At 45.5% G+C, this 18783-nt stretch overlaps 2 protein-coding genes across 2 annotated transcripts; one reads left to right on the top strand and one right to left on the bottom strand.

The window, feature by feature from the left end:
• Positions 1 to 1962: 1962 nt before the first annotated feature.
• On the top strand, positions 1963 to 5177 carry LOC144893585 (fos-related antigen 2-like). The gene is made up of 4 exons (XM_078784104.1): positions 1963 to 2299; positions 3576 to 3755; positions 3863 to 3970; positions 4082 to 5177. Exons 1-4 carry the CDS (start codon positions 2162 to 2164, stop codon positions 4634 to 4636), a joined length of 981 nt encoding a protein of 326 aa, XP_078640230.1. The 5' UTR covers positions 1963 to 2161; the 3' UTR covers positions 4637 to 5177.
• A 1614-nt stretch (positions 5178 to 6791) lies between these two features.
• LOC137435634 (uncharacterized) lies at positions 6792 to 9160 on the bottom strand. The gene is made up of 4 exons (XM_068129569.2): positions 8975 to 9160; positions 8725 to 8862; positions 8479 to 8586; positions 6792 to 8366 (listed from the first exon to the last, which is right to left on the bottom strand). The coding sequence occupies exons 1-4, from the start codon at positions 9065 to 9067 to the stop codon at positions 7287 to 7289; spliced, it is 1419 nt and encodes a 472-aa protein (XP_067985670.2). The 5' UTR covers positions 9068 to 9160; the 3' UTR covers positions 6792 to 7286.
• Positions 9161 to 18783: the final 9623 nt, after the last annotated feature.

The raw sequence follows: 18783 nt of genomic DNA, 5'->3' as shown, positions 1-18783 counted from the left end.
GATACAAAACGTAAACTGTTCACCAGGTGGAGGTATGCTCTCTACCGAGTGACGTTCTAGTTTTGTCATTGTTATCACGATGGTTCCAAATGTCTTTCAGAACCTCAGACTCATTTTACCTCTGATTCGATTTGTGTTTATGGTTTTCATCATCGCTGAGGTCGACAAAGGCCCTGGAAAACAAATTTGGTGAGAATGGGTTTAGTTTTGACGACAGTATTGCAACACGTGGTAAGACTTCGCTCACCTCCTCCCCCCAATCTCTCCTCCTTTCTTCCTCCTCTCTCCATCCCCCCACCCCCTTTCCCTTCTCCCCCTCCCACTCTTCCCTACCCTCCCCACCCTCTCCCCTTCCTCCCGCTGTCCTCCATTCCCGCCTCCCCTTCCTCCCTTTGTACCTCCCCTTCCCTCTCCTCTCGCTTCCCCTGCTCCCTCTCTCCGCATTCCCCCTCCCTACCCTCTCCTCTCCTCATGCCCCTCCCTACCCTCTCCTCTCCTCATTCCCCCTCCCTATCCTCCCCTCTCCTCATTCCCCCTCCCTACCCTCCCCTCTCCTCATTCCCCCTCCCTACCCTCCCCTCTCCTCATTCCCCATCCCTATCCTCCCCTCTCCTCATTCCCCCTCCCTACCCTCCCCTCTCCTCATTCCCCCTCCCTATCCTCCCCTCTCCTCATTCCCCCTCCCTACCCTCCCCTCTCCTCATTCCCCCTCCCTACCCTCCCCTCTCCTCATTCCCCCTCCCTATCCTCCCCTCTCCTCATTCCCCCTCCCTACCCTCCCCTCTCCTCATTCCCCCTCCCTATCCTCCCCTCTCCTCATTCCCCATCCCTACCCTCCCCTCTCCTCATTCCCCCTCCCTACCCTCCCCTCTCCTCATTCCCCCTCCCTACCCTCCCCTCTCCTCATTCCCCCTCCCTACCCTCCCCTCTGCTCATTCCCCCTCTCCTCCCTCTCCTGTAACTCGTATATCAACCTGGTATTATATACTTTTATGACATGTGGTTTGAGTGTGTGGGGTGTACATCATGTACATGTACGAAGGGACATGTGGGGTGTACAGGTCCCTTCGTACATGATTATGACACCTATTTCATACATGGCAGTGTGCGAATGCTTCGCACTCATATCACAATAATATATGCCTTACACCCGTGTGCATGACGCCTAGAATAACTATATATATATATATATATATGTGTGTGTGTAACAAACATTTTACGTTTGTTATAGTGTTATTAATATATGGCGTGAAATGATTCTATGATGGTAAATGATCACGTGACGGTAAATGGTTGAACAGGGTCGAGATGTCCAAGTGTCCAAGGACGGGCCAAAAGGCCATGAGCGTCCTACTTCCTGACCATGGCGATATTTATACCTTTTGCCACTATTGGCGCGTACAGATCTCGGCGAACTCCGATAACAACGGACACAAAGTGAGATTGTTCAAAGTACACAATGGAGTCTCACAATTATGTAAAGAACAAGCCGTTGGAGCTTGGTGCACGTCGTCCTATCAAGTACACACGTCAAATGGAGAGGCGTGGAAAAGTACAGGGTGGGAGCCGGAAGGATATATCCAATTTTGGAAAAGCCATCGGGATTCCATGTACGTCATTGAAACACACCCAGCGGATAAACCCCAAATATGGGCATCGGCGGAAGTCGATGTCGGAACACGCGGCTTTTGCCGATCGCGTACATTTTCGAATCGACAATAGAACCATTTCGGACGTCGTTCCGTGTATTGTCGGCCTGTCCATCTTTATGTGCAATTTGCATTTTTATTAAGAACAATCTGCGGTTGGAAGTAGATGATAAAAGCTTTTCCAATTCATGTGGATCCGCGTCGACTCCCCTCGGGTGTTTCCAACGCTGGCGAATGACGTCGGCGTGACGCAGGTTATAGGCCCCGCCCCCGCGACGACGTATTTATATGAACGCCGGTAATAGCGGGACCGTTTCTCAATCTCAAGGCAGTGATCAGTCCGTGTGTGAGTCTGCACGTCCTAGAGCTCGTGCGTGGGTCAGTCAGTCAGTCAGTCAGTCAGTCAGTCAGTCAGTCAGTCTGTCTGCACGTCCTGCAGTCCGTGCGTGAGTGAGTGTCTGCACGTCCTGCAATCCGTGCGTGAGTGAGTGTCTGCACGTCCTGCTTGCACGATGTTCCGTGATGGTTCTGGCGAACAGGACACGCTGTCCTGCTGCAGTGCTTCCTCTTCTGAATACATGAGTTTGTCTTCCGTGGATTCGCACCTGTTCTCCGCAAGTCCTGTGAACAACTTCAGCAACCTTTCTACGGTGAGCTTTTACATCAGGTGTAAGGCAAAGAATGTAAAATAATGACGTTTCATTCGCTCATGTCCGACATATGTGGTTGTTCAAATATTTTGGAGACAGTGTGGACAATAGGGGCAACGTGAGCAAAAGGGATAATGGGGCAAAATGTGGTCAATGTGGATAATGTGAATAATGTGGACAATAGGGACAATGTGGACAATGTGGTCAATGTGGATAATAGGGACAATGTGGACAGTAGGGACAACGTGAGCGAAACGGATAATGGGGACAATGGAGACAATGTGGCCAATGTAACCAATGTGGACAATATGGCCAAAGTGGACAATATGGCCAAAGTGGACAATATGGCCAAAGTGGACAATATGGCCAAAGTGGACAATATGGCCAAAGTGGACAATATGGCCAAAGTGGACAATATGGCCAAAGTGGACAATATGGCCAAAGTGGACAATATGGCCAAAGTGGACAATATGGCCAAAGTGGACAATATGGCCAAAGTGGACAATATGGCCAAAGTGGACAATATGGCCAAAGTGGACAATATGGCCAAAGTGGACAATATGGCCAATGTGGCCAAAGTGGACAATGTGGCCAAAGTGGCCAAAGTGGACAATGTGGCCAAAGTGGACAATGTGGACAATGTGGACAATTTGGACAATGTGGACAATGTGACCAATGTGGACAATGTGGCCAATATGGCCAATGTGGACAATGTGGCCAATGGGGACAATATGGACAATGTGGACAATGTGGCCAATGGGGACAACGTGGACAACGTGGCCAATGTGGCCAATGTGGACAATATGGCCAATGTGGACAATATGGCCAATGTGGCCAATGTGGCCAATGTGGACAATGTGGCCAATGTGGTCAATGGGGACAACGTGGACAATGTGGGCAATAGCGATAATTTGGACACCGTGGACAATAGGGACAACGTGAGCAAAAGGGAACAATAGGGACAATGTGAACAACAAGGGTAAATGTGGATATTGAGGACAATGTGGACATTGAGGACAATATCGCAGGTGTAACATGTAACGGTCACCATAGGATAGATACGAGTCCTGGTAACGGACCTAATTTGTAACTTGTGCTCTGTTGCTGATTGATTAGTCCTATTTGTTTGTCATGGATTGTAAATGATCACGTGTTGTTCGGACAGCGATTGGTTGACGTCACGACGATGCAACACTGAGGTTAACAAAGCGTGGTTATCGAGCTTCTCTCGAGGTAACATGGCAATGATGGTGTCCCATGCTGGATGTGTCTTCAGGGTTACTGTCCCGGGGCCTCCACATTCGTGCCGACGGTGACGGAGATCAGCCACAGCCCGGAGCTGCAATGGTTGGAGCGGGCGAGCAGCGTGACCGGTCTCGCCGAGCAGTCAAGGCCCTACGATGCCGCGTATTCCGCACCACGAGGTGCAGGACGACGAAGGAGGCGAGACGAGCAGGTACGCGGCCATTACATCCAGGTCTCTAAATGCTTGCACACCTTTACACATATGAGTCTTTTGGTGGATCTGACCTCGATTGGTGTCCCTCCCCCCCTGACTAACAGCTGAGTCCAGAGGAGGATGCAAGACGTCACATTCGTCGAGAGCGGAATAAACAAGCGGCGGCGCGGTGCAGGACGAGACGACGAGAGCTCACAGATTCGCTCGAGTCGGTAAGGACACCGTTTTCAGAACGAGAGGTTCCAGCCGGTTACATCGAGTTGCATCCCAAGGTAAACGTGTTGCTTATCGACAGTTTTCCAAGTTCTTCTCTCTGCCTCCAGGAGACCTCCAAGCTTGCGGAGGAGCAGGACAGACTTCGAGGACACATCATGGCTCTGCAGAAAGAGAAAGAGCAATTCGAGCTCCTGCTTTCGTCTCACGAGTTTTCGTGCTCCTTGCCTCCTGAGCCGGACCAAAACGTACCTGCGGAGACCCTGCTCCCTCAGGCCGGACCCGTGAGCTTCTCGTCCGAAGGGTCGACGCGGCCGCTGATGAAGCGTCGTCCGCCCCTTCAAATCAAACTGGAACCCGTGAGCCCCCAAACGGAGCTCGTGGACAACGAGCCGATGTCGGACGTGGATTTCGTACCAGGCAAGACGAGCGTGCAGGAGTGGCCCGAGGACCTGCACACACCCGTCATAGTGAGCAGCACGCCCAGGAGCATGCCCTCCATGGGGAGCTCGCTCATCTTCACCTATCCCAACATGGGTTCCTTCACTGACCCCTTGTACGATCCTTGTACGAGCTGTAGCACCGCCCTACGCCGGGTCGCCAATGGCAGCTGTAGTGACATGGTTGAGGAAGCTCTGCTGTCCCCGACGTTGCTCTCACTATGATTGTGGCCCTTTCCCTCTCCATGGGATTCAGAGACTCCATGTACGTTGCTCTCACTATGATTGTGGCCCTTTCCCTCTCCATGGGATTCAGAGACTCCATGTACGTTGCTCTCACTATGATTGTGGCCCTTTCCCTCTCCATGGGATTCAGAGACTCCATGTACGTTGCTCTCGCTATGATTGTGGCCCTTTCCCTCTCCATGGGATTCAGAGACTCCATGTACGTTGCTCTCACTATGATTGTGGCCCTTTCCCTCTCCATGGGATTCAGAGACTCCATGCATGCACTCGTATTGCTAAAAACCACATAAAGCTTCCACAGTGGTGAACCTAATCGTGGTACTCTTGATGTCTACCTGTGAGGTACAATACCATGTTTATCGAACCGATAATACTTATTATATTAATTATTGTGTACTTTGTGTTATCGTGTTTGGTGATGATTTGTGGTGAACAGTAATGTTTGAATGTGAAAATGAATAGTATTTATTTTATTTTATCTTTTTATTTTTCCACCATTGTGATATGCAATAAATTATTGAAAAAAAATTTGTTTTTCTCTGTGTAGTGAATATAACAAGATGTGGTGAGGAGGGGAGGGATGTAGTCGAGTAGAGGTAATCATGTAGTTGAGCGGAGTGGGTGAACGGAGAGGAGAGCAAGGGGTTCGTGAGAAGTTGGTGATAGGATTGAGAGAAGTGAGGAGGAGTTGGTGAGAGAAGTGGATGAGTTGGTGAGAGAAGTGGAGGAGTTGGTGAGAGAAGTGGAGGAGTTGGTGAGAGAAGTGGAGGAGTTGGTGAGAGAAGTGGAGGAGTTGGTGAGAGAAGTGGAGGAGTTGGTGAGAGAAGTGGAGGAGTTGGTGAGAGAAGTGGAGGAGTTGGTGAGAGAAGTGGAGGAGTTGGTGAGAGAAGTGGAGGAGTTGGTGAGAGAAGTGGATGAGTTGGTGAGAGAAGTGGATGAGTTGGTGAGAGAAGTGGATGAGTTGGTGAGAGAAGTGGATGAGTTGGTGATAGGATTGAGGAGGAGTTTGTGAGAAGTGGAGGAGTTGGTGAGAGAAGTGGATGAGTTGGTGAGAGAAGTGGATGAGTTGGTGAGAGAAGTGGATGAGTTGGTGATAGGATTGAGGAGGAGTTTGTGAGAAGTGGAGGAGTTGGTGAGAGAAGTGGATGAGTTGGTGAGAGAAGTGGATGAGTTGGTGATAGGATTGAGGAGGAGTTTGTGAGAAGTGGAGTTAGTGAGTGATGTTTGGAGGAGTTGGTGATAGGATTGAGGATTAGTTGGTGAGAGAAGTGGATGAGTTGGTGAGAGAAGTGGATGAGTTGGTGAGGGAAGTGGATGAGTTGGTGAGGGAAGTGGATGAGTTGGTGAGGGAAGTGGATGAGTTGGTGATAGGATTGAGGAGGAGTTAGTGAGTGATGTTTGGAGGAGTTGGTGATAGGATTGAGGATTAGTTGGTGAGAGAAGTGAGGAGTTGGTGAGAGAAGTGAGGAGTTCGTGATAGGATTGAGGAGTTGGTGAGAGAAGTGAGGAGGAGTTGGTGATAGGAGTGAAGAGGAGTTGGTGATAGGAGTGAAGAGTGACATGTTATGTGAAATAAATTATGTAGATTACATCATTTCTGGAGGTTCTGATGAATTGCCAGTAGCCATTTTGTAAAACTACGTGCAGCATCTAACAGAAGATGTCCAAATGTTGCACACGTCTATGCCCGTGGATTTCATGCAGATATCCCACTAGTATTTGGTATGTTACTGGTGCAAGGGATGCAAGGTACTTTATCGCAGGACATGTGTAACAACATATCAAATGAGCATTCTACGCAATGACTACTCAGCTCATGGACCCAATTCTTCTCACTTTGGGAAAGGCGAGGGAAGGGATCAAGGATTTTTTTTTTAGCAGTCTTTCACGAACTGGCTGGCGAGGGCTGACATTTTAATTAAGGTGGTATAAATTTGTAATTCGTTGAACTCACCTTCCTTTTGTGAAAGTAATTTTGAACATTCAACTAATGCCAGCAGATGGGACACCTGGATCAACATCCTGGAGGATGGTGGACCGTCCTGGTCACGTGGTGAATCGAACGCACAAAACCCTACTGTGAGACCAACCAGGCCTGCAATGGATATTACCAAGAATGCAATGGAGCACACGCTTTAAAAATGGAAGACAAGATTTAATAAATAAAACCGCAATCAGTGAAAACGTCTCCATGGAGCATCAAAGCTTAACGGAATAACATCTTAAATTAACCGAAATGTGCAAATCCATCTCCTACCAAACCACTCGAAGATTCGTGAAAAATCTACCCTGACCACACACACCATGTGAAAAATCTACCCTGACCACACACACCATGTGAAAAATCTACCCTGACCACACACACACACACAATGTGCAAAACAAAAAGTTAGTTCAGGCAGGAACAGCCAGAGTTAAAGTCCAGCACGGAGCAATCTTCCAGGAAAGACAAAGCCATCCTGATGTCGGTTTGTCGCTAGGAATACCAAAACAGGTGAATCAGTTCACAGGTACTCACAAACTAGTCTAATACTATCAAAAAGTCCACTCGTTGCTCAGGTTCAAATATAATTCATCACAGCAGCATTCACAGTAAATAAATAAATAAATCTCATCCATAGAAACGCATTCAGAGGGAGAGCAATGTGTGGAAGGAAAGCGCGGGAGATAATATGGATGGAGAAAGCATCACATCTGCGGAGAAGTCACTGGCACCGCTGAAGGGCCGCAGCATGGACCCCACCAACGGCTCGCAAGGAGAATCGAGAGAGCTCAGGCTCGGGAAGGTGAACACCGACGAACCCCCGAGAGCAGGAATATTCGGCGTGCTGGTCACCATTACGGGAGTATGCAAATCCTCAAACCAATCATGCCCGATCTTGTCCAGGCAGGTATTGTGGTGGTGATCGGGCTCGTGCGCTATGGATCCTTCTGAGAGATGGAAGTGATCTGGCTCGTGCGCCATGGACCCTTTTGGGAGATGGAAGTGATCTGGCTCGTGCCCCATGGACCCTTTTGGGAGATGTCGGTGATCGGGCTCGTGCGCCATGGACCCTTCTGAGAGATGGAAGTGATCTGGCTCGTGCGCCATGGACCCTTCTGAGAGATGGAAGTGATCTGGCTCGTGCGCCATGGACCCTTCTGAGAGATGGAAGTGATCTGGCTCGTGCGCCATGGACCCTTTTGGGAGATGTCGGTGATCGGGCTCGTGCGCCATGGACCCTTCTGAGAGATGGAAGTGATCTGGCTCGTGCGCCATGGACCCTTCTGAGAGATGGAAGTGATCTGGCTCGTGCGCCATGGACCCTTCTGAGAGATGGAAGTGATCTGGCTCGTGCGCCATGGACCCTTTTGGGAGATGTCGGTGATCGGGGTCGTGCGCCATGGACCCTTTTGGGAGATGTCGGTGATGGGGCTCGTGTGCCATGGACCCTTCTGGGAGATTTGGCTCGATCTTGATCTGTAATGGGAATGAGCAGCAAGTCATCGCAGCTTGAGCAGAAAGCGACACCTCTCGCAGACAGGTGGGCTGTGGGGTCTGCACCGCCGAGCTTGACGTCATCGAGGGCACATTTTGGTCGTGCTCCGGTGGGAAGCAGCAAGATCGCTTGTGGGATGCAAGGAGAAATTCCAATTCCTCCTTCTCCTTCTGCAGCTCCATTATGTCCACACACAGGTTGTCCTGTTCTTTGGCGAGCTTCGTCGTCTCCTGGAGACAGGGAATGGGTCACGGTTAGTCGCTTTTGCATCGACATGAATGAATAAATGAATGAATAAATGAATTATCAAATTAATTAAACACAAGGAGTCATCGTACTTACAGCTTCAAGGTGTTCGGTCAGGTCACGTCGGTTGTTGCGGATCTTTGCAGCTGCAAGTCTGTTCCGCTCTCGGCGAATCCGACGCCGATCCGAATCCTCCGAACCAACCTGAAGGTGAAACGTTACCGTCAACAACCTGAACACGGATGTTCATTCACTACGAGCGTCACAAAAGAGTTAACAAAAGCGAAGAGCGTTTCATAAAAATCAACTCCAAAACAACACGGGACACGTGACGTCACGTACCTGTTCGTCTTTGCCCTTGCGTGCCCCTGCGTGCCGGCACGCAGGTTCTTTGTACGGATGGGAGGGTCTCACGTCGGCGGCGGAGGAGAGCTCCCCCGCGCATGGAATCCCCAGCATCCTCTTTGGGTCAACGTGATGCTGCGGACACGACGCACAGAAGGCATCACGACATGCTCCGGAACATCGTCCATGGAGTTAACGCTCAATCGACGACCGTGTGTCGGATATTACAGCGGCAAGGTAATCTTACCTGTCTATCTGCAGACAAGTTGGTGCCCCCGAAGGACGAATCGAAGTCCAGAGAGACAAAAGACTTGTAGTCCGTAAAATAATCAGCGAACATCTTTCACAATGGCTCCAAGCGATTATACTTTAAAAAAATATCTACTATATGTATTAAAATGATAAATTAGAGTTCGTGCACAGAAAACGACTCCAGAACGAGCTCCGAGCATTCGCTTATATAAGGCAGAGCCAGCAATGCTTCCGCCGGGGCGTGACGTCACGGACCGTACCATTAATCTCAAGGGGGTAAGGTCAGTAATCCGACATTTGGAAAGTCTCTTTAAAGGGATCATCCGTTCACACAGAACAGTAACTGGTAAAAGTAATTGTATTTTAACAACTATAGTATATATTGTAGAAAAATATTTTATGATATTCAAGGTTAATGTAACCTAGCGCTATTAATTGTTAAAGATCCCCTCCCCCGGTCCGATTGGCTCTTGCAGGGGAAGCCTAGTGACGCACTTACAAAATGACCATGTTTGGTATGTTGCCGGTTTCGTTGCCAAAACACAGTGACGGAAGGATTCCCCCGGGTGCCTCTGGCGAGGATTCCGCCCGAACCTGTTCGCACGCGACATTTGCCAAGAGAAGTAAACACAACGGCGAATCTGGAGCTTTGTAAACAAACACCACGACTGAGCAAAGCAAAGAAATCTCACTTTGATCTGCTGTGTGCGCGATGCTGAAAAGTGTTCCCATGGACCCAGGAAAATGATACAAACAGGAGTTTTTCATTCACAATTGTCAAGTTATTGATAATAGTACGGTGTTATCGGATATATCCTTCTTTCCCTTCATATGGATCTCTCATCACGATGCAAACAATTCACCGACGTATTGACGTCACCATCACCCACCCTTGGGCCTTCTAACTCTGACCTAAAAGTAATTAACTCTGACGGTGCAAGCCCTTTTTTGAGTCGCAATTCTGATTGGTCCTTGGATATTTTGAATCCCAGATTCTAATGATATTTTAGCGGATGAAACGTCAACTGACACCGGATTTGTTGTTGCTTGTTTATTAACACTGCGGTCGGTACATTAGCAGAGTAGATCAAGTCACTTTTTGGGTTCGATAGAAATAAATACACAAGGTTACCAAGTTACAAACACTCAAGATAAGTTACACAAGGTAACAAAGTTACACACAACCAAAAAAGTTACACACAACCAAAAAAGTTACACAATGTTACCAAGTTACACACGACCAAGAAAGTTACACACAACCAAAAAGGTTACACAAGGTTACCAAGTTACAAACAATCATGAAAAGTTACACAAGGTTACCAAGTTACACACAACCAAGAAAAGTTACACACAACCAAGAAAAGTTACACACAACCAAAAAGTTACACAAGCTTACCAAGTTACAAACACTCAAGATAAGTTACACAAGGTAACAAAGTTACACACAACCAAAAAAAGTTGCACGCAACCAAAAAAGTTACACACAACCCAAAAAAGTTACACAAGGTTACCAAGTTACACACGACCAAGAAAGTTACACACAACCAAAAAGGTTACACAAGGTTACCAAGTTACAAACAATCATGAAATGTTACACAAGGTAACAAAGTTACACACAACCAAGAAAAGTTACACACAACCAAAAAGTTACACAATGTTACCAAGTTACACACGACCAAGAAAGGTACACACAACCAAAAAGGTTACACAAGGTTACCAAGTTACAAACAATCATGAAAAGTTACACAAGGTAAAAAAGTTACACACAACCAGGAAAAGTTACAGACAACCAAAAAGTTACACAAGGTTACCAAGTTACACACGACCAAGAAAGTTACACACAACCAAAAAGGTTACACAAGGTTACCAAGTTACAAACACTCAAGATAGGTTACACAAGGTAACAAAGTTACACACAACCAAAAAAGTTACACACAACCAAAAAAGTTACACAAGGTTACCAAGTTACACACGACCAAGAAAGTTACACACAACCAAAAATGTTACACAAGGTTACCAAGTTACAAACAATCATGAAAAGTTACACAAGGTAACAAAGTTACACACAACCAAGAAAAGTTACACACAACCAAAAAGGTTACACAATGTTACCAAGTTACACACGACCAAGAAAAGTTACACAAGGTAACAAAGTTACACACAACCAAAAAGTTACACAAGGTTACCAAGTTACACACGACCAAGAAAGGTACACACAACCAAAAAGGTTACACAAGGTTACCAAGTTACAAACAATCATGAAAAGTTACACAAGGGAAAAAAGTTACACACAACCAGGAAAAGTTACAGACAACCAAAAAGTTACACAAGGTTACCAAGTTACACATGACCAAGAAAGTTACATACAACCAAAAAGGTTACATAAGGTTACCAAGTTACAAACAATCAAGAAAAGTTACACAAGGTTACCAAGTTACACACGACCAATAAAGTTACACACAACCAAAAAGGTTACACAAGGTTACCAAGTTACAAACAATCATGAAAAGTTACACACAACCAAGAAAAGTTACACAAGGTTACCAAGTTACACACAACCAAATAAGTTACAAAAGGTTACCAAATTACAATCAAGAAAAGTTACACAAGGTTACCAAGTTACACACAACCAAATAAGTTACAAAAGGTAACCAAATTACAATCAAGAAAAGTTTCACAAGGTTACCAGGTTACAAACAATCATGAAAAGTTACACAAGGTAATAAAGTTACACACAACCAAGAAAAGTTACACACAACCAAAAAAGTTCTCTCTTCAATCCCACTCCTCCCTCCGTCTTTAAAACGGCTGTCCACCACCATCTCTTATCTTCCCCCATCCAAAACCTTGATCTTTTCTACCCCCGCTAATTTCACCCCAAATCCACTTTTTTGAAATACCAACTTCTTCCATGGAAGTCCTTGGTGTCCTTGTGTTTTATACTTCTCCCACCCCTCCCCCTCCCCCTTCCCACACCTCCTCCCCCCAAGCCCTCTCCCTCCCACACATCTCCCGATGTCCCTGCTCTCAAATGTTGTGTTTGTGTGCTTCCCCTTCTCTCCCCATCTTGTCTACCGCTCCCTCTTTTTATATATTTTGTTTGTCTGTTTGATTTGTTTGTGAAATAAATGTTAGCTTTCACGAGCCTCGATTCTGTAGACAAAAAAAAGAAAAAAAGTTACATAAGGTTACCAAGTTACAAATAATCAGGAAAAGTTACACAAGGTTACCAAGTTACACACAACCAAGAAAAGTTACACAAGGTTACCAAGTTACACACAACCAATAAAAGTTACACAAGGTTACCAAGTTACACACAAGCAAGAAAAGTTACACACAACCAAGAAAAGTTACACAAGGTTACCAAATTACACACAACCAAATAAGTTATACAGGGTTACCAAGTTACAAACAATCAAGAAAAGTTACACACGGTTACCAAGTTACACACAACCAATAAACGTTACACAAAGTTACCAAGTTACACACAACCAAGAAAAGTTACACACAACCAAGAAAAGTTACACACAACCAAGAAAAGTTACACACAACCAAGAAAAGTTACACACAACCAAGAAGAGTTACACAACGTTACCAAGTTACAAACAATCAAGAAAAGTTACAAAAGGTTACCAAGTTACACACAACCAAGAAAAGTTACACAGGGTTATCAAGTTACACACAACCAAGAAAAGTTATACAAGATAAGTAAGCCCTTTGCCGTTTCAAACCCTACCCGGGTTCCTCCACCGCTGCAAAGGTGTATGAAGGGGAACCCAAGTAAGGTTTGAAACGGCTAAGGGCTTACTTATCTTGTGTAACTTTTACTTGGTTACTTTATGCAGCTTTCTTGCTCAAAGAGCATGGGAGGAGTTATTTCATATAATCTTGTCACCTGGGATTAATCGATCAGGTGAGAGCTGATTGGTTATTCCCTCCAATATTATAGGCGAGAGACTGAATGGGTCTTGCTATTGTACACCTCTCCTTTCCTATTCCATCTCCAGGTGCTGCATGACGTCATCGCCGGGGACGGAAGGGGGCTGGCGATGACACGCACTAAAAGGGAGTACTCAGTTTTCACTCTGGTGGTTTCTTTCTTTCTTTCTTTTTTTTCTTTCCTTCTTTGTTTCTTTCTTGTTTTTATGTTTGTCCGGACGGTTACCAAGTCACCAAGTCACCGTCATTTTACACACGGTTACCAAAGCCATACTTTGAGCGAGGAAGCTGAAATTTGGGCACAAAAGTGAGCAAGTATTTTGGCAAAAACAGTATTTTTTGTTTCTTGATTAATCATTTAATTGTACTTTGAATGTATTTATACTTGTTTATATATTCTGCTTTAGTTACACTCTGTGAAAGACAACATTGTCCACTGTATAAAACAGTGTCAGCTGCTACATTTCTAACCACAGCATCAGTCAGCCAACATAGGCTTTGGAAGCCTTTTTAGGAAAACCTCGAGCCACACCTCTTGAGGAAGGGAATCAATCCACGGACACGTTTCTGGCTCTTTATCCTCAGCACGATGTGGATTCCCCCAGGAGAAAGCTGGCATGGCATCTGCTGTGTATGTATATACAGTCACGTGAAAAAGTAAGTACACCCCATGTAAATTTTTGACTTTTTCAACATATTTCAACATACAGCTATTTGATCTTCATTTCAACAATATTGACAGATAAAGGTGATATAATATAACAGATATCATGAAACATTTACATTTTGTAGCCCATTGTATAATTTAAATAAACATAAATGCAAATTTCGTATGTGGAAAAAGTAAGTACACCCTCGGCTCTAACAGGTGGTATTGCCCCCTTTGGCAGAAACAACCTCAAGTAGGCGTTTCTTATAACTGTCTACCAGTCTCTGACATCGACTGGGAGAATTTTTGCCCACTCCTCCATGTAGAATTCTTTCAGCTGTGCGATGTTTGAGGGGTTTCTTGCATGCACAGCTCGTTTCAAATCCACCCACAACATCTCGATGGGATTTAGATCCGGGCTTTGACTTGGCCATTCCAGAACCCTCCATTTCTTTCTTTTCAGCCATTCCTTGGTGTATTTACTGGTATGTTTAGGGTCATTGTCATGTTGCAAGGTCTACCTTCGGTTGAGCTTCAACTTTCTGACAGATGGCCTCACATTATCCTCAAGCACCCTCTGGTACAATGAAGAATTCATAGTGGATTCTATGATGGTGAGCTGCCCAGGCCCTGATGCAGCAAAGCTGCCCCAAACCATAATATTTCCACCACCATGCTTTACAGTTGGTATCAGGTTCTTGTTGTCAAATGCTGTCTTTGGTTTTCGCCAAACATGTCTTCTGGTACTGTGGCCAAATAGCTCTACCTTTGCCTCATCTGTCCAGAGCACATTGCTCCAGAAGTGCTGGTCTTTGCCTGGGTGTTCATTGGCAAACTTTAGTCTTGCCCTGATGTTCTTTCTGGACAGCAAAGGTTTGCTCCTGGCACGCCTCCCATGTAGATCAAATTTGTGCAGCCACTTTCTAATGGTAGACTCGTGCACTTTGACATCACCAGTGGCAAGAGCTACCTGTAGGTCCCGTAATGACATTCTGGGGTTCTTAGAGACTTATTTCAGCATCTTGCGGTCTGCTCTAGGGCTGAACTTGCTGGGGCGGCCTGGCCTGAACAGGTTGTCAGTTGTTTGGAATCTTCTCCACTTGTAGATGATCTTCCGGACAGTCGAATGATTGATTTAAAATTGTTTGGAGATCTTTTTAAATCCCTTCCCAGACTCGTAGGCATCCATAACCTTCTTTCTGAAGGCCTCAGAGAGCTCTTTTGATCGAGGCATGGTGATGCCACACACTTCAACAACAAAGAGCAAACCAAACTAAATGTCTGAGGTTTAAATAAGACAGGTTCCTCCAAGATCCTCTCTAACGATGTTCTAATCATTTGCACCTGAGCTGGTGCACCTGATTCTAAATTTATGTATTTGGGATAAATGTCGGGGTGTACTTACTTTTTCCACATGCGAAATTTGCATTTATGTTTATTTAAATTATACAATGGACTACAAAATGTAAATGTTTCATGATATTTGTTATATTATATCACCTTTATCTATCAATGTTGTTGAAATGAAGATCAAATAGCTGTATGTTGAAATATGTTGAAAAAGTCAAAACTTTACATAAGGTGTACTTACTTTTTCACGTGACTATATATATATATATATATATATATATATATATATATATATATATATATATATATATAGCCTGTATATGTATATATACACTAACCCTATGACATGACACTGACGTCATGCACATAAATTATACCAACACATCACCTCCAAACTAGGAGGCATCCGTGTGGTACTCAAGTCTTTGCAGACTGAGATTAAAGCTCTATGGTCACAAATAGACAAAGGCAGAGATGTCGATGAGGGCAAAATCTAGATTGACATCTCTGCCTTTGTCTATTTGTCCACACGGATGTATAGATACACATAATATTGTACGTTTGTGGGGGTAGATGAAATGGTTTATTTCTCCATGTGTCTGTATTTGAGTCCGCTAGGAGGGTCCCTCTGTTAGGAATTTAGTGTCATTGTTTTTATTGTATTGCATTGATTTTTATTAAACCCTTTAATTGTTGACTTTCAATTCCTTGTCTTGTCTGTTTATTTGTTTTTGGTTTGGAAAAGCAGCGATGCGTCCGGCCGTACAGGCAAGCTCTCGCTGCCCTCCAATACCCCCGTGCGTGTCACTACTACCATATTTGGGTATACGCCTCGGAGTGAAAGCTCGGTTGGCCATCCGTCACCCTGCGATGTTCACTACAGGGGAGGCACATGACAATATGTATACATGTATATTGTATATGTATAGGTGCAATATATATATACGAGTATAAAGCCCGTCAAAAATGATGGGTTGGAACAGTTTTTTTGACGGTGCAGCCACGTGAGCGTGCCAAAGTCCTGAGTCTGGGCCTAGTGTCAAGTGTGCTCATATCTTCTTTATTTATTAGATATCTTGCAGACGTAAATTAACACTCAGTTTGCTCTGCGCACTTTGCACGTTACATTCAGCGAATTTCACCTCCCTACGCCGTGTATTTATTGTGATTTAAAAAAAACCGCTTCCGTACACTGACCTTGAAGCTCGGTTTGCATCTACAATTCCAATGTAAGTGACAATTACTCTTCTTTTTGGGTCTTCGGAGTCCTCAGGGTATTTTGGGTCCTCTGGTTCATTTTGGGACTTTTGGGTGTTCAAGCTCTTTTGCATCCTTGGGATGTTTTGGGTCTTTTGTGTCCTCTGGATCATTTGGGTCCTCGGGGTCTTTTGGGTCATTTGAGTCTTTTGGGTCCTCAGGATCTTTGGGGACCTCGGGTTTTTTCAGTCATCTGGGTCTTTGGGGTATTTTGGGTCTTTGGGGTAATTTTGGTCTTTGAGGTCCACTGGGTCCTCAGGGTCTTTAAGGGTATTTTTGTTGTTTTGGATTGACATCCTACAGACGTAAATGAACACTTGGTTTACTCTGCGCACTTTTCACGTCAAAGTCCAGCGAATTTCACCTCCCTACGCCGTGTATTTATTGAAGTAAATAAAAAACGCTTCCGTACACCGACCTTGAGGCTCGGTTTGCAAGCCACTGTCTACAATTCCAATGTAAGAGACATAATTACTTTTTTTTTTCTTCTTTTTTTTTGTATACTGAATCGAGGCTCGTGAAAGAGCTGACATTTACTTCACAAACAAATCAAACAGACAAACAAAATATATAAAAAGAGGGAGCGGAAGACAAGATGGGGAGAGAAGGGGAAGCACACAAACACTTGAGAGCACACAACCTTTGAGAGCAGGGAGATGTGTGGGAGGGAGAGGGCTTGGGGGGAGGAGGCGTGGGAAGGGGGGGGGGGGAGGTGGGAGAAGTATAAAACACAAGGACACCAAGGACTTCCAGGACAGAAGTTGATATTTCAAAAAAGTGGAAATGGGGTGAAATTAGCGGGGGTAGAAAAGATCAAGCCCCTACAAGATACAAGCCCCCTACAAGCCCCCTACTAGAAAAGATCAAGATCTTCTTTTGGGTCTTCAGAGTCCTAAGGGTCTTTTGGGTCCTCTGGTTCATTTGGATCTTTTGGGTGCTCAAGCTCTTTTACATCCTTAGGATCTTCTGGTTCATTTGGATCTTCAGGGTGTTTGGGGTATTTTTGGTCTTCAGAGTCTTTTGGGTCTTTGTGGTCTTTTGGGTCTTTAAGGGTCTTGGGGTCTTTTCAGTGTTTGGGTCTTCGGGGTCTTTATGGGTCTTGGGGTCTTTTGGGTCTTCTGGATGGTTAAGTGTCTTTTGGATATTTGGGGTATTTTGGGTCTTCTGGATATTTAAGGGTCTTTGGGGACTTTTGGGTCTTCAGGGTCTTTTTGGTTTTCATGGTCTTTTGGGTATTTAAGTGTATTGGGGGGTCTTTCGCGTCTTCATGGTATTTGGGGTCTTTAAGGGTATTTGGTGTATTTTGGATCTTTGGGGTCTTTTGGGTCTTTAAGGGTCTTTGGGGAATTTAGGGTCTTCAGTTTATTTTGGGTTTTGTGGTCTTTTGGGTATTTAAGAATGTTCGGGGTCTTTGGGGTCTTCAGGGTCTTTTACAATCTTCAGGGTCATTTGGGTATTTTGGGTCTTCGGGTCTTTGGGGGTGTTTGGGGTCTTTTAAAGTCTTCAGGGTCATTTAGGTCTTTTGGGTCTTTGGGGGTATTTTTGGTGTTTGGGGTTTGGGGTGTTGGGTCTTCAAGGACTTTTCTGTCTTTTGGGTATTTTGGGCCTTGAGAGTCCTTGGGGTCTTCTGGGTCTTAGGGGTATTTTAGATATTCAGGGTATTTTGGGTCTTCAGAGTCCTTGGGGTTTTCTGGGTCCTTGGAGACTTCTGGGACTTCATGGTATTTTGTGTCTTTCACAGTCTGCAGGGTATTTTGGGTCTTCGGGTATTTTGGGTGTTGGGGGTCCATTGGGTCTTTGGGGTTTTCTGTGACCTTGGGGTCTTTTGGGTCCTCAGAGTCTTTTACGTCTTTTAACCAGTGGACACAGTCGTGTTCAAAGATTGCCCATTAACCCCCCCCCCTCCCCCTCCCCACTCAAATCCCTCTAAAAGCACAACTCAAAGCCTTCAAAACCTACCCTTATGAAGGGACACACACACACACACACACGCAAACACACACACACACACACACACACGCAAACACACACACACACACACACACACGCACACACACACACACACACACACACACACACATTGTGTTTTATATGGTAGATATGTATATATATATATATGTTTGTGTGTGTGTGTGTGTGTGTGTGTGTGTGTGCGTGTGCGTTTCCACTTTGATAAGGTTTTGCAGGAGGTGCTGCATCGTAAGGCTGTTATAAAAAGGTAGCATCGTAACCTTTATCACAGGGAACCTGTTAAAGTTGCTCGTCTTGCTCATAATGAATCAAAGTAATGGATTCGATGATACTGTAGCGGCTGCCGCTGGGGTTACACAATCGCCTTGCACCTATCAAGGACGCGGAGCGATCACCAGGCCGGGCTCGTCCAGGACGCCCGGGCAGGCCCGCGCTCGACTTGCCAGGCCTCGGTCGGGACGCCCGGGCAGGCTCGCCCTCGGCTTGCCAGGCCGCAGCCGGCCCGCGGGGCCACGCCCCCTGGCGCCAGGCCTGGGCAAACCCCCTGGCGGAATAGATATATATTGCCGACCGTAAAACGTTTTTCCCAGAGTGCCTGAGTGTTTGATTCTAATAAAGCAGCTCAGATGAATTCAAGC

This window comes from Myxine glutinosa, chromosome 9 (genome assembly GCF_964187855.1).
Source record: "Myxine glutinosa chromosome 9, kmMyxGlut1.1, whole genome shotgun sequence".
NCBI lineage: Eukaryota > Metazoa > Chordata > Myxini > Myxiniformes > Myxinidae > Myxine > Myxine glutinosa.
The sequence above is the reverse complement of the archived record's forward strand: the minus strand, read 5'-3'. Positions and strand labels throughout refer to the sequence as shown.

Coding starts and splice junctions, on each gene's coding strand:
- LOC144893585 (XM_078784104.1), top strand. CDS start 2,162: ATGTTCCGTGATGGTTCTGGCGAACAGGACACGCTGTCCTGCTGCAGT. Junction 3,756..3,862: donor GAAGGAGGCGAGACGAGCAG/GTACGCGGCCAT, acceptor CCTGACTAACAG/CTGAGTCCAGAGGAGGATGC. Junction 3,971..4,081: donor TCACAGATTCGCTCGAGTCG/GTAAGGACACCG, acceptor CTCTGCCTCCAG/GAGACCTCCAAGCTTGCGGA.
- LOC137435634 (XM_068129569.2), bottom strand. CDS start 9,067: ATGTTCGCTGATTATTTTACGGACTACAAGTCTTTTGTCTCTCTGGAC. Junction 8,863..8,974: donor ACTTGTCTGCAGATAGACAG/GTAAGATTACCT, acceptor TCGTGTCCGCAG/CATCACGTTGACCCAAAGAG. Junction 8,587..8,724: donor GCAAGGGCAAAGACGAACAG/GTACGTGACGTC, acceptor TTTCACCTTCAG/GTTGGTTCGGAGGATTCGGA.